Genomic DNA, 14707 nt, shown 5'->3' on the forward strand with positions numbered 1-14707 from the left:
CTTTGATGAAGCTGCAGCACATCTTGGAAGAAAGCATAAGATGGGTTTGTTTGTTTGTTTTGTTTTGTTTTTGTTTTTCAAAACAGGGTTTCTCTGTAGCTTTGGAGCCTGTTCTGGAACTCGCTCTGTAGACCAGGCTGGTCTCGAACTCACAGAGACCTGGCTGCCTTTGCCTTTTAAGTGCTAGGATTAAAGGCGTGGACCACCACCGCCCCGCTAAGATGGCTCTTTTCTTGTGATTAAAAAAAAAAAAAAAAACTTTTAGAACCCTGCAGTTGCGAGCTCAGAGACATGATAATTTGATTCCGCTACTGTTCTGGGATTTCCACGTGAGCGGAGACTGCACAACCCTAACCCGTAAGATTGGCCCTTCCAGGGCGCTGCAAACGGAAGTTCCGCGAGTGGAAGGTCACCAGGAGGCTGGGACCCCGGCCACGGGCTACGCAACGTCCGGAACCGGAATCGGTTCTTCCTCAGGCTACACGAACTCGGCTTCCAGCCGGAAGAGGCGGTGCGGCTCCCTGCGCGCTCCCGCCTTCTGCTGCAGCTAACGTTGGCGGGAACCTGACAGGTTGGCGGGAACTGAACGGGATGGCGATGGCTTCGCGTCGGGGGGCGCTCATCGTGCTGGAGGGCGTGGACCGTGCTGGCAAGACCACGCAGGGCCACCGGCTGGTGACCGCGCTGTGCGCCTCGGGCCACCGAGCCGAGCTGCTGCGTTTCCCCGGTGCGCGGACAGGCCAGTGGGCGGGCCGGTGGGCGGGACTTGAGAGTATCTCTCTCTTTGGGCTTAGTTTTTGTATTTTTAAAAAGTTTCAGGATATTTATTTATTATTGTGCAATGGATGTGCTGCCTAGTTTTAGGTCACTTTGACACAAGCTAGAGTCTTTGGGAAGATGGACTTTCAATGGAGAAAATTGCCCCCACCAGCTTATCCTTCAGGCAAGCATGCGAGACATTTTCTTGATTGGTAATTGATGGAGGGCCCAGCTCGCTGTGGGCAGTGTCACTTCTGGGCTGGTGGAGACGGCTTAGTTGATAAAATGCACATTGAAATGAGGACCTGAGTTCAGTCTTCAAGGTAAAAAGCCGGTACAGTTGCTTATAATCCTAATGCCGGAGAGGTGACGACAGGCTTGATCCTCGTTCTGGTGGCTAGCCAAAACTGAGCTTCAGGTCCCAGTGGAAGATCCTCTCCGCTAACACCAGGTGGATTACTCCTGAAAAAGGAACCTGAGATCGACCTCTGGCCTTCACCCATTCTTTTTGTTGTTGTTTTTCGAGACAGGGTTTCTCTGCAACTTTGGGGCTTGTCCTGGAATTAGATCTTGTAGACCAGGCTGGTCTCGAATTTACAGAGATCCGCCTGCCTCTGCCTCCCGAGTGCTGGGATTAAAAGCGTGCGCCACCACCCGTTTTTTTTGTTTTTTTTTTTTTTAAGCCAACCAGTCAAAGTCTTAGGGATACTTTTGAAATCAAGGATTACATGGTTTCCACACAGTAATGCGTTTTCTCAGGGAAACTCCTCTGGCTTCTTCAGAGATAGTTCAAACCTGCCTAGAGGTTTAATAACGTTTAGAGTTAGATATGAGTACATTAGATATGAGTACAAGTCATAAACTTAGGTGCAAGCTATCATGTAATTTAGATAAAAAGTCCTCTTAAGTAGTCTTTGCAATTTTCTCCTTCTAGAAAGATCAACAGAAATCGGCAAGCTCCTGAATTCCTACTTAGAAAAGAAAACAGAACTGGAAGATCACTCAGTGCACCTGCTTTTTTCTGCGAACCGCTGGGAACAAGTGTAAACACCGACTCACTGCTCCCCCTTGTAACTTGCAGACTTGTGTGTAGGAATGCATGTGCGGCTTCATTAATATGCTTTTTTTTTTTTTTTTTTTGGTTTGGAACTCACAGAGATCCTCTTGCCTCTGCCTCCTGCCTAGCTATATATACACGCATTTTTGTGTAGTATAAATGCTTACATGTATGCTTGTGCACCTCATGCATACCTGCAGCCCATGGAGGCTGGATCCCTGTAACTAGAGTTACTGGCACTTGTAAGCTGCCTTGTGGGTACGGGACCCTCTGCGAGAGCAGCAAACATTTAACTAATGAGCCACCTCTCCAGCCCTGAGACAAGATTTCTTTTTTTTTAGGTTTTTCAGTACAGGGTTTCTCTGTAAAACAGCCCCGATTATCCTGGAACTTGCCTTGTAGCCCAGGCTGCCCTTGTTCCCAGTGGAGACAAGGTTTCTTACTGAACCTTGAGCTCACTAATTTTGGGTTCTGGAGATCCAAACTCAAGTCTTCATGATTACACAGCAAATAGTTTATCCACAGAGCCGTCTCCCCAGCCCCCAACTTTTTCTTCTTTTGGAGATAGTGGTTCTCTCTGTAGCCCAGGGTGTACTCTAGTTAAAGGCGAGCCTCCTGCCTCCGCCTTTTAAGTGCCGTTTTCTTTGTTGCGTTTTAAGGACACTTACTTAGCTTGTCAGTCAGTTGTACTCTGGAGCTTGTATTTTCAGTTGTTTAATAGTCTCTTGCACGGCATAGCTTCTTAATTTTACTGAGGCTGGCGTATCAGTCCTTGCATGGATTTAGTCTTTGGTGTTGTCAAATCCAAGGGCATCCAGGTTTTCCTCTCTCTCTTGGTATTTCAAGACAGGATTTCTCTGTGTGACCCAGGCTATCCTGGAACTCGCTCTGTAGACTAGGCTGGCTTCAAACTCACAGAGGTCTATCTGCCTCTGCCCTCCCAAGTGCTAGGATCAAAGGTGTGTGTCCCCACTGACTACCTCTCTTTGTTTGGTTTAGTTTGGTTTGATTTTCAAGACAGGGTTTCTCTGTGTAATCCTGGCTGTCCTAGAACTAGCTCTTGGCTGGCCTGAGCTCACAGAAATCTGTCTGCCTCTACCTCCCAAATGCTGGGATTAAAGGCATGAATCACTACCACTTGGCTCGATTTTTTTTTTTTTTTTCTTTTATAAGTTCACATTTGCTGACTCCAGCTCCATACATTAAAAAACCTCTGGGACAGGCTAGATAGCCAGCAGTTAAAAGCACTGGCTGCTCTTCCAGAAGTCCCGAGTTCAGTTCTAAGCAGCCACATGGTGGCTCACAACCATTTTTAGTGGGATCTGATGCCATCTTCTGGCATAAAATCATACATGTAGATAGAGCACTCATACACATAAAATAAATAAATCTTCAAACAAACAAAAACTCTTAAAGGTCCTGCCTAATGTATGTGTAGTTTAGTTTGGCTTGGAACTGGGGATTCTCTGCCTTAGCCTCACAGGTCTTGGGGTTACAGGTTTGTGCCATCATGCCCTTAAAGATCAAGAGCTGGAGGCCAGCCTAGGCTACATAGTGAGACCGATTTCAACCTTCTTCCCCCACCCTCCAAAACTGCCTCCTAAGATGAGTCTGACTTGGCCTTTAAGGCTTCAGCAGTGCTTTTTGCTCATCTGTACACATCTAAGGTTTGGCACACTGGCAGTGATGGTGAGCCTGTGGTGTTTGGTGGCACACACCCTTGATCTCTTGTCTGTCCTTATACTCGCAGTTCAGATTTGGGCACAAGTATCAGCCTCACCTTCTGGCTCCTCGTGCCCTCTGCCATCCTTTGCTCTTTGCTGGTTCCCCTTCCCCATGGCAGGGCAGGATGGAAGTCTCCACTGGCATCATCTAGAAAGAGGATCTACAGCTTTGTAAATAAGTCTATAAATCACTGCTGTAACTGTCATTGTATGGGATTTCCACTTTGGGGTAGTTTGGGAAACCAGTTCCAGGGCTCAAAAGCATTCAAGAGCATTCTGTTTTTTTCAGGCCATTAATTAAGGCGAAGTTGAACCAGGGTGTGACCCTTGTTTTGGATAGATACGCCTTTTCTGGGGTCGCCTTCACTGGCGCCAAGGAGGTGAGTACTGTCTGGCTTCTTTCTCGGCTTACCAGGTTGGGCCTGGGTCTGCTTTCCTTCCTTTTCAATGTCACCGACCACGATATTCAAGTTCCTAAGAGAGGAATTTGATGGCCCTGGCATTCCTTTAACTCTCTTGCGAGATTAAATTGGTTTTTATCAATAAAGAAATGTACCTGCGGGATTTTCACATACAGTGTTGTGTTTTTTCCATTTGAATGATTGATCTCTTTTCCTGTGCTGCCTCACTCTGTGACCAGAGAGAGAATGACCAGGCTACTGGAGCCTCTACATTGCTTCATATGTGTAATGGTAGGAGCTTCAGTGCCCTTTTTTCTTTTATTTCTAAAACATATTCTGCCATTCATGTTTGTTTAAGGCAAGGTCTCACTATGTAGCTTCTGCTAGCCTGGAACTCACTGTGTAGACCAGACTCACCCTGAATCATAGAGATCCGCCTGCCTCTGCCTATGTCTCAAGTGCTGGGATTAAAGGCCTGGCCCCCCACTACATCTGACAGTGCTTTTTAGTTTTTAACCTCAGCTGTTTGACAACAGAAAACCTCCCGGTAGGATCATCAGCTTCAGGGACTCTCACATCCTCTGCTCGGTATCAGATGGCATTGTCGATGCTTAATAAAAGTTTACATCTAAGATGTAACTCGTGTGTGTGTGTGTGTGTGTGTGTGTGTGTGTGTGTGTGTGTGTTGTCTGTAAGTATGTCTGGTGCCCATGGAGACCAGAAGAGGGTGTTGGATCCCCTGGAACTGACATTACAAACCATTGTGAGATGCCATGTGGTTGCTGGGAATTGAACCTGGGTCCTCTAGAAGAGCAGCCAGTGCTCTTCACTCCTGAGCCATCTCTCTAGCACCTGGGGTTGCTGTTTTTGAGTCAGGGTCTCTTGTAGTCCATACTTAGGGGAACTCACTCAGTAGATCGTGTTGGCCTCAGACATGTAATCCTCTTGTCTCAGCCTTCTGAGCACTGGGATTCCAGGAGAGAGGCACCACCACTTCTAGCCCCCAAGATTGTTAGTGTAAGAACAATCTTCCCTCAACACAGACATCAGTTACTAAACATGCAATGTTCATGTTTCCCAGCTCTCAAGAGCTGGCTGATTGCCTTGTATTTTTATTATATTAAACCAGAATCTGACTAAGGTCCATGTGTTGAGGTGCCTCTTACGTCTCTCATTTATTTGTTACTGTTGTGTGTAAAGATACCACAGCAAGCCTGCAAAGGTCAGAGGCCTACTTTGGAGAATTACTTCCCTCCTTACACTGAGTTTTGGGAATTTAATTCAGGTATCAGACTGTGTGGCAAGGGTCTTTATAAGCTGAACCATGTCAGTGGCCCAAGGGGTGGGTTGGTTCCTATTGGGCCTTGGACCTAGGGCCTCACACATGGGAGCCATTGCTCTCCAGTCTCTTAAGTCCTTGATGTGTAAGTTCCCATGTCTCTTTCTTGCATTCACATCTAAAGTATTCTGAGTCCTAAGAGTATAACTCTGAGTCTTTTATTTTTTTAAAGATGTATTCATTTTACTTTTCTGTGTATGAGTGTTTTGCCTGCATGTGTACACTTGCGTCCACAGAGGCCAGAAGTGGGTGTCAGATCCAATGAGACTGGAGTTACAGGGAATTGTTAGCCACCATGTGGGTGCTGGGAACTGAACGTGGGTCCTTTGGGAGAACAGGTAAGTCCTCTTACCAGCTGAGCCATCTGTCCATGTAGGCGAATGTAACTCTGGCAAAGCATACGCTTGCCCATCTCCTCCGCTCTTTATTGTTAGTGTTTTTGTTGTTGATGTTTTGGTTTTATGAGACAGTTTCTCAGTGTAGCCTTGACTGTCCTGGAACTCTGTAGACCAGGTTGGCCTTGAACTCAGACCTGCCTGCTTCAGCCTCCCATGGCTGAACACAACAGCCAGGCACCTCCCACAAACCTCGCTGTTTTTTGAGAAGTCTCAGGCTGACCTTGAACCCACTGTATAGCCAATAATAACACTAAACTCCTGCTTCTACCTCTCAGGTGCTGGAATTGCATTTTTTTTGTTTTGATCTTGAGACAAAGCCTCAAATCAGCTTGATTTGAGGATGAACTTGAACCTTCTTTTTTTTTTTTTTTTTTTTTTTTTTTTTTTATTTTGGATTTTTCGAGACAGGGTTTCTCTGTGGCTTTGGAGCCTGTCCTGGAACTAGCTCTTGTAGACCAGGCTGGCCTCGAACTCACCGAGACCCACCTGCCTCTGCCTCCCTTTAATCCTCTGCTGGGATTAAAGGCGTGCACCACCACCGCCTGGCTTGAACTGTCTTGCTGCCACTTTTTGCAAGTGCTGTCATCACACCTAGCTTCATGTGTTACCTTGTACTTTGGTAAACTTCTAAGAGTGTTGGGTCCTCTCATCAAGAAGCAGGTGGTGTCTGAAGTCTTTACGTAATAGCCCTTGGGGATGACAGATTGCCAAGTGACAATAACCTTTTATAATCTGCTGTTTCTTTTATATATGTTAAGAGTCCTTCCCTGAAGAAGTATTTTGCTTGTATAAGGAAGCTAGGACAGATGATTGGTACACATTATGGCCCTATGGGAGGGTCTTTGGGGTTACTTCTTGAGCTTATAGTGTTTCCAGGGAGAAGTTGGCCTTTGTAGTCCTACTTTTCTTCTGAAAACACTTTTAGCAATTTTAGGCGATGAAATGAGTGAGTGAGAATATGTACACGCTATCTAGTAGACAGACAAGCAAGCAGTGGGTTCCTGTGTACACGAGATCTAGTAGACAGACAAGCATGCAGTGGGTTTCCGTGTACATGAGATTTATAGTAGACAGACAAGCATTCAGTGGGTTTCCGTGTACACGAGATCTATAGTACACAGACAAGCATGCAGTGGGTTTCTGTGTACACGAGATCTAGTAGGCAGACAAGCATGCAGTGGGTTTCTGTGTACACGAGATCTAGCAGGCAGGCAAGCATGCAGAGTGGGTTTCCAGGATTGCTTGTTTCCTTCATTGTTTCTCGGGAGGAATACAGATGAAAGCTTACGGCACAGAGCTCTGTCCTGTCTCTGGAACAAGTGCCTTTCCAGCTCAGACTCTTTAGGTTGACTATACCACCAGGACATCTACATATGCCGTGCCTTATTCTGAGATGGCCCAGGATGTAATGTGGTTCATAAACCGAGCGCAGAGCACATAGCTGTGACGCCTTCCTGTTAACTCTTATCTGCATCAGGCCCCCCAACCCCACTTTGAAGCAAAAGCTTATATCCCACTCAGTTTGCTTTCTCTAACCGTTGGCAGAATTTTTCCCTGGATTGGTGCAAACAACCAGACGTGGGCCTTCCCAAGCCCGACCTGATCCTGTTCCTTCAGTTACAATTGCTGGACGCAGCGGCACGGGGAGAGTTTGGGCTGGAGCGCTATGAGACTGGGACTTTCCAGGAGCAGGTTCTGCTGTGTTTCCAGCAGCTCATGAAGGACGAAAACCTGAACTGGAAGGTGAGTGCTGGCTACGAACAGCTGTCAAGGAGCTGTGTGGTAGTCTACCCTCTGCTGACAGCAGCACAGCTGGTATAGTTTGTTTGGTTACCCATCTGGGAAATCTCAGGGCAGCTATTCTGGTTCTCTGCCAACAGACTTTCTGGTGGTAGTAGTGGTGCTAGCTACAGAACCTAGGGCCTCACCTACCACTGGGCTATACTTCTAGCTCTATGCCAACAGATTCCGATCCTCATACCGATTTTACAAAACCCTAAGACTCCTGCTTTGTCTATTGGGCTAGATGAGTTCAAGGAGCAGTCCTCATGAGATACCCTATATCTGCAAGACTCAAAGATGAGCCCCCAACAAACGTCTGTTATCTTATTCTATACAAGCCTTTAGTCCTGTGACATCACCATTCAGAACATGGTCTCGCAAGCTACATCACACTTTACCTTGCAGTCTTTTTCATAGGAATGACTCTTCAGTGTACGGTCTATAATTGGATTATACTTACTGTCAGAAGTGGAGTTTGCCAATTTCATGGTGAGATGTCTCTTTTCCTTTTAGCTCATGCAGTGGTTTCTTTCCTGGCCTTCCTGTTGGCCCTAGGTCATTATAGGCACCTTCTCCTCTATAGCTACAACCTGGGCCTTTATCCTGCCCATTTCATTGAAGCCTGTGTAGGCCTGTGCATGGCCATTTCCCGGAGCACAGAAATGTCCATACCAGGCTTCCCTCTGGTCCTGTTTCCTCCACTCTGTAAACTTGTTTCAACATGGTCTCAGGAATTGGCTTCAGCTTCCATCTTGTTCCTCACACGGAAGCCAACGTGAGCCCCTTCTCTGCTGCTTGCTCCTACTCTGACCCTAACTGCACTGTCTTTCCACACATCTACTGGGCCTGGTGGGCCTGGTAGTGCCTGCACAGGCCATCTTTTTAACTGTTGCCTACGGTTCCCAGACTTGCAGCTGGCACTAGAGTAGTGTAACATCACAGGCCAGTTTGGTCTACGAAGGCGCTATTTCCCCGGCGTTACTTGCCCTTTGTTTATATTACATGTCCTCAGGATTGCAAAGTTTATCCTAAGTTTCTGCATCGTCTTGCCATATTAGAGCAGATGCTAATACCCTTCTCTTTCCTGGGCATCAGCCTAGAGAGGCACCCTGGATAGTCTGGGCCAGGGTTGTGTGGCTGTAGTGGGGCTGTCACGCTTCCTTCTAGGAGGCGACCCCTGTGGAGTTTTTCTGCACATAGCCATACTTTGAGAAATACCTGGACTCCTTCCATAACCCTTCTGCACTCCTGGAAGCTTTTTAAATGTTTGCTGCCAGAGGTCTTAGCCAGACTTACAGAAACAAGGGTCCTGGCCAGACCCCCTCCAGATGATGGGACTTGGAGATGGTGACACTTATTCAGACCCTCTCCTGGTTCACACCTGGATCTACCTGTCCTGAAGGAACAGAGCAGCTGTTAGGACAGTATTCATCTCCAAAGAGGACAGGAAGCAAACCAGGTTGTTTTTTGTTTGTTTGTTTGTTTTTTTGAGACAGGGTCTCTACATAGCCCTGGCTATCCTGGAAGGAACTATGTAGTCCAGGCTGTCCTTGAATTCAGAGAGATCTGTCTGCCTCTGCCTCCTGAGTTCTGGAACTAAAAAGGGTGGGTCACCATGCCTGGCATGGAGCCTGTTCTTATCAACTGGACGATAGTTGCTCAGCCTGCTTAGGAGCAAGATGAGCAGCTAGTGCATGCTGCTTCCCCTGTGTCTGGGATGCGGTAGGTATGCAAGCTACGGTGCGCCAAGAACATCAGGTGGGTGAAGGGTCCCTGAGATTTAGGTTGGCTCTTGCAGGCCCTGGCTCACTGAGGTCACCACATGCACTGGGAATAGGGCAGAGGTGGTGTAATGTTGCTTCCCTGCTCTCTCCTTGTGGTGACAGGTGGTTGATGCTTCCAGAAGCATTGAGGATGTCCATGAGGAAATCCGTGTCCTCTCCGAGGACGCCATCCGCAGCGCCGCACAGAGTCCGCTGGAGGAGCTATGGAAATAAATTAAGACTTCTACTGCAGAAACTGTTCTCTGGTCCTGTAGGAGACTGGTGGAAGACTCACAGCACTGTTCAGCAGGAGCTCTTCCTGAAGAGACCTACAAGCCTCCGTCATAACCTGAGATGTTGGTGGTATGGACAAGTTGTGCAGTATCTTCTCCTGACTCCTTGATCCTAAAGGCGCTAATGTGTTATGGTATTTCCATACTGACCTTTAGTGGTAACTTCGGGCAGTTTCACTGAGATCATTAGGAACATCAATTAGTTGAGAGTTATATTTTTTAGACACTAATAAAAGCTTATTTGAAAATGTACCTCACTGGCTTCCCCTAAGAATTTGTAGAGATGGGTCTGCTTACTACTCATGGGATTTCCACTGTGGGCTTGATCAGCGTTACCAGGCTCCATGCTCTGATTCTGTGTTCTCAGGAGTGGCCAGGCTTATCAAAAGGCATGATGTTCAACATTCTAGATCCACTGATAATAACTTTGTTTTTTTTTTTTTTTTTTTTTTTGTGTGTGTGTGTGTGCTGCTGAAGCATCTCACACTATCCCCTCCAAAACAGGATAATTTGACATTTATTTTCTGGTAGAATACAGCCTGTATGTGTAGGGTGTGTCACAGGTGAGGTGAAGCACATTCCCCCTCAGGATCAAAAAGGTATGGGTTAGGTGGATGTCGTAGCATGGTACCTTATGCTGAGAACTACCCTGGTGTGGTGGTGCACATTTAATGCCTTTAATGCCAGCACTCAGGAGGCAGAAGCAGGTGGATCTCTTGAATTCCAGCCTAGCCAGGGTTACACAGTGAGCTACTCATCAAAAACAAAACAAAAAAAGAGAGAAAAAATGGTAGGGGATTAGCCAGGTGTGTCATCACAGGCCTCTTAACAACCAGCCCGAGGTCCGGAAATGCAGAGCATCTGTAGCCCCGAGAGGAATGTAGAAGCCTCTGGATGCTGGGAAATCAGCCCTACTGCCAGCATAGCCTGCATTTCTGGAGAGCAGTGGGTTGTGTGCTGTGAGCATAGCAGCCCTAAGAAGCCAGCAGAGTGAGTGCTAAGCCTCGCCTTGGGCCGTTGTACTTGGGTCAGCAGTTTTCCTTTATTTGGACTCAGAGCAGGTAGGTGTCACCTAGGATTGTCCCACTGAGATGCCACCAGGCAGAACAGGTGACCCTCAGTCTACTAGTCCCCCAGGCCAACGCCAGGTACAGCCTGGAGGGCCCTCAGGCCAAGCCTTGTGAGTGCTTTTCACTGCTTTCATCTTCTTAAGCAAGTTTGGTTTTGTTTTTGAGACAGGGTTTTTCTGTAGCTCTGGCTGTCCTAGAACTCGCTCTGTAGACCAGGCTGTCCTGGAACTCAGAGCTCTGAGTGCTAGGAATAAAGGTGTGTGCCACCACTGCCCGGCTTAAACAAGATTTTTACTATTTCTGTGTATATATGCCCACAGGGACCAGGAGTGTTAGATCCTCTAGAGCTGGGGATCATAAGCAGCTGTGAGCAGAATGAACTCGGGTTCTCTGGAAGGGGTCAGAGCTCCTAACTGCTGAGTCATTTCTCCAGCCCCCGGCTCATTGTTATACCATGTTCTCCTTGCACTTCTTCCCACTAGGGCCACAGGTTTACTCAATATGAGGAAAAAAGCGACACTGGCTACAGTTAGGCCAGACGCAGGGCAGACTACTTGTCCGACGTGGGGAAATCTGCCAACACCAAAATCACAGCCAACCATAACTGGAGGAAAAAAAAAATCAATACACACAGAAACGTTGTTTTCTACTGAAACTTATTATTTACCATTAAGAATTGCAAACTATACTACTAAGAATGAACACCCTCAGGAAGGCTTTCTCAACCCCTGAGAGCTCCCTCAGGTTGTACTGTTCCACACATCTGCCCTTGGTACCATCAGCAGGAGTTGCAGCAAGACCCTGGGCCACAGCAGCACACACAATAGCTACTGGACTCAGGAAGTGGAGCCCCAGAGGAATGGGCCTTCCCCCATCCCATCCCACCTGAAGCTAAGGGACAAGATGTAGGAGAGACAGAGAGTATAAGGAAATAAATTATGTCATGAACACTTTGTGGGCCACTCTGAGTTGTCACATTCTGGCATATGCCATCAGAGAGCAGCTCCAACCTCACCCGTTTACAGAGTCCTAGGGAAGGGCTTTTAGGAAAAGCTGCAAGGGCCACCCCAAGCGGCGATGCCCTGTTCATATCTTCTAGGGCGAAGGAAAGGCCTCTTTCTAAGACAGCAGACCTAGAGCATCAAAGCTTGAAGGCCCAGAAAGCCAGGATTAGAAGGTGGCGGGTATGGGAATGAGCGCCAAGGAGGGTCTGGACACTGCACCTGCTGGTGCCTGGAGCTACTGGCTCCATTTAAATATACTCTACTGTGCACTAAAAGCCATAGCTCTCTAACTTTTTGGCCCCACACCAAGAAATTCTCTGTGACCCAGGAGGGTTTCTGAGAAGGGCAAGAACATGGAAGAAGGCTCAAGTAGCAGTGTGTACCCTACCACCAGCAGGCACAGTGTCACAAGCAAAGAGCAGTTCTGCTCCCCTCCCTTTCCTCCCAGAGGGAAGCTGGATAGCAAGCTAACAGCAGCAGGCGGTGTGTCTTGAAATGCATCAGCCCCTTACAGGAAACAAAGCTCTTCCCTAGTGAGGTCCTAATGGGAATCAGGACCACGGCTCCAGATGCCCTGGGAGCTTGTCAGCTGCTCCAGGGTCCAGGTGTCCACACTGTGCCCATGCACACCAATATCTTTGGGTTTTCCAAATGCCCCACCAGAATACTTTCTCTCCAAAGCCAGCAGCAGCCTTGATATAATTCTTTCCATGTGCTCTCCTACTGAGGTAGCCCTTGAGAATCACACAGGGCAGATGACAGCCCAAACGCTCACCCTGCCCAGCAGTATGAGGCCATGCTGTGACTGTTACTCTGTATACATCAACCTGCAGGTCTTCTAAGACTGACCTGGGAAGTGCCCCAGAAATTCATGTCTTCATTAAACAACTCCAAACAGGGCTTTAATTCCAAATAAACCATAGACCAGGTGCCCAGGAGAAAGCAGGACCAAAGCTGATGTGCTGGCCGGGGCTGGCAGTGTCAAGCGGAGAACTCTGGAAGCTCCTGGCCCGCCGCACTTCCTGACCAGGCCTTCTGATGGGCGATTTTCTCATGTGGACAGGCCTTTGCTGTGTTTGGGGTTAGGCAGTCGGCCTCCAGGCACCGCAGTCCTTGGTCCATGAGCAGAGCAGGCCCTCTGGACAGGTGGCACGGGCGCACAGCACTCGGCAGGGGTGGCTGGGTGGATGGAATGCGCTGACACTGAGTGCCCAAGGCAGGTCTGGGTTCTCAAAGCACCCCAACGAGGGCCATGGAGGCCATCCCCAAACCCTAGGATGTTCAGAGGGATAAGATTTCAAAGTCTTCATCCTCAGAGTCAAAGAACCTCTCCAGTCTCTCTACATCAGAAGAATCTGGAAGGAACAAGATAGAACATTAGGCACCTCTCAGGAGCTGCTGTAGGTGTGTATTGGCTGGGAAGACATGAGGAGAGGGGAACAAACTAGAATAGGTCTGCTAGGCCCTGTACAGCCCTTCCTGACTGCAGTCTTAACAGGCACAAAGGAGTGTAGACAAGGCCCTAAAGAGGGATGGGAAGTCCACGAAAAGGAGGAGAATGGCACCTGACTCCTGCCAGCAGACAAGCGATGGGGTCCAGCAGCAGTTCAGGAGGATGAGGGCACCCTCTCCTTGCACCAGCTTAGGAATGAGCAGGTCTGACCAGGCTTCCCTCCACTGTCGCCCACGGCCAGCCCCTGAACTCTACCTGTGCTGGCCCATAGGACCCAGGCTGCCCCCTGCAGGCACACTAGCTACAGGCCAAGGAGCCAGGACGGCTCATCCCCAGTGGCTCTTAGACCGGACTTCATCGTCACAAATCTGTTGTGCCTGGTCACAACAGTACCCAAGGAACATGTGGGAACATGTCTGGCTCAACAGTCCCTGCAGACTACGGATGTATTGTGCTGCTGCCAAGCTCAGGGTTTGAGGCACGGGGGCAACCAACTATTTGCACCTGGGCTCATATAAACAACAGTTAAAAGGAAAAAGACCGAGACCTGAGGGCTTTGTCAGGCACAGACTACACAAACTAAGAGATTATCCCAGTCAGACTTGATTCTGCAACCTCAGCACTCACCTAGGGACAGGTTCAGGACGTCCTGGCAGGCCAGATGGGAAGGCTGCTGCTCCACTAGCTCAAACATAGGTAGGGCACCACCAAGCAGGGATAGCTGTCAGAGAGACACGGCTGTTAGATGCACCTCGACAGTCACTATAGCCTCACAGATAAGAAAATGGAAGTGGAATCAATACTAAAGGTTACAGCATAGACCAACACAGTGGTCATCAAAGCACGGGCCTGCCCCACTGGTAATGGCTTGTCACCCCATCAGGCATACATGATCACAGAAGGCACAGGGAAGACTTAGCAGGAAGCAACTGGCACAGGGGCAGCCTTTGGTATACAATTAATTGCCACCCCAGAACCACAAGAGGCAGGTGAGTGGGCCAGAACTCTACCATAAAGTTAATGTGCGAAACTTAGGTAAAAGATGGCCAATTACGACCTAGACATAGCTAAGAGAAACAGCAATGTGAGGCACCCTGCCCCATTCAGTCTGCCCGCACGTGTGAGGCAGGAACAACACTCCCCATGCAACCAGTAAATGGGGTTCCTAGCTAGGCCATGCAAAGAGGCTCCCTTTACCCCAGCCACCTCATTGCCTGGGTCCCCAGAAGTTTCATCTTGGCTCTGGACAGGGGCAGCTACAGACCTTTTTGACTTGCTGACACCAATCGTTAAAGTCTTCCTCGGTCTTACAGAAAAACCCCTGCAATGAAAAGGACCGTGAGTAGTGAGCACATCTGTATGAGCATGAAGCTGTGATCTCTAGTCTTCAGGGATCCTGGTATGCACTCGCCAACACACGCCAGGCTGTGTGTTCTGCCCATGCTATGGTTCATACATACGGACACTCTGCTCAATGATGGAAGGCCTATCCCATGGTGGCAAGGGGAGTGATTCTACCATGTGTTCCCTTTGATCTCAGCTCTCAAACGCTAGAATTGTGGCTCAAACTTGGTGCTTTCTGTACCTGCTAGCCCCATGTGTCTAGCATCTTCTATGAGGTGGGCTGTTTAGGTGGTGGTAGGACACCAAGTTCCAATCACTGA

At 48.4% G+C, this 14707-nt stretch overlaps 2 protein-coding genes across 10 annotated transcripts in view; one reads left to right on the plus strand and one right to left on the minus strand.

Moving 5' to 3' along the window:
• The first annotated feature begins 487 nt into the window (after positions 1 to 487).
• On the plus strand, positions 488 to 9768 carry Dtymk (deoxythymidylate kinase). 7 transcript variants are annotated; one of them, XR_005286636.1, is made up of 6 exons: positions 488 to 727; positions 1694 to 1802; positions 3830 to 3920; positions 7224 to 7421; positions 7866 to 7949; positions 8957 to 9768. XR_005286636.1 is itself a non-coding variant. In XM_038340674.1 (5 exons), the coding sequence occupies exons 1-5, from the start codon at positions 592 to 594 to the stop codon at positions 7875 to 7877; spliced, it is 546 nt and encodes a 181-aa protein (XP_038196602.1). In that variant the 5' UTR covers positions 488 to 591; the 3' UTR covers positions 7878 to 9768. The 7 variants fall into 7 exon arrangements, 4 of the variants coding, with proteins under 4 accessions (XP_038196602.1, XP_038196600.1, XP_038196603.1 ...); XR_005286637.1 differs by having other exon boundaries at positions 9347 to 9484; XM_038340674.1 differs by having other exon boundaries at positions 7866 to 9768.
• A 1457-nt stretch (positions 9769 to 11225) lies between these two features.
• The window catches only part of Atg4b (autophagy related 4B cysteine peptidase), a 38958-nt gene continuing 35476 nt past the window's right edge, over positions 11226 to 14707 (minus strand). For all 3 annotated transcript variants that reach the window (XM_038339432.2, XM_038339433.2, XM_038339434.2), the window contains 3 exons: positions 14308 to 14364; positions 13671 to 13764; positions 11226 to 12945 (listed from right to left, as the gene is read on the minus strand). In XM_038339432.2, the coding sequence (XP_038195360.1) occupies positions 12872 to 12945; positions 13671 to 13764; positions 14308 to 14364 (225 nt within the window). In that variant the 3' untranslated portion in view covers positions 11226 to 12871. The remainder of the gene's footprint in view (positions 12946 to 13670; positions 13765 to 14307; positions 14365 to 14707) is intronic.

Source organism: Arvicola amphibius, chromosome 8 (assembly GCF_903992535.2).
Source record: "Arvicola amphibius chromosome 8, mArvAmp1.2, whole genome shotgun sequence".
Classification (NCBI taxonomy): Eukaryota; Metazoa; Chordata; class Mammalia; order Rodentia; family Cricetidae; genus Arvicola; species Arvicola amphibius.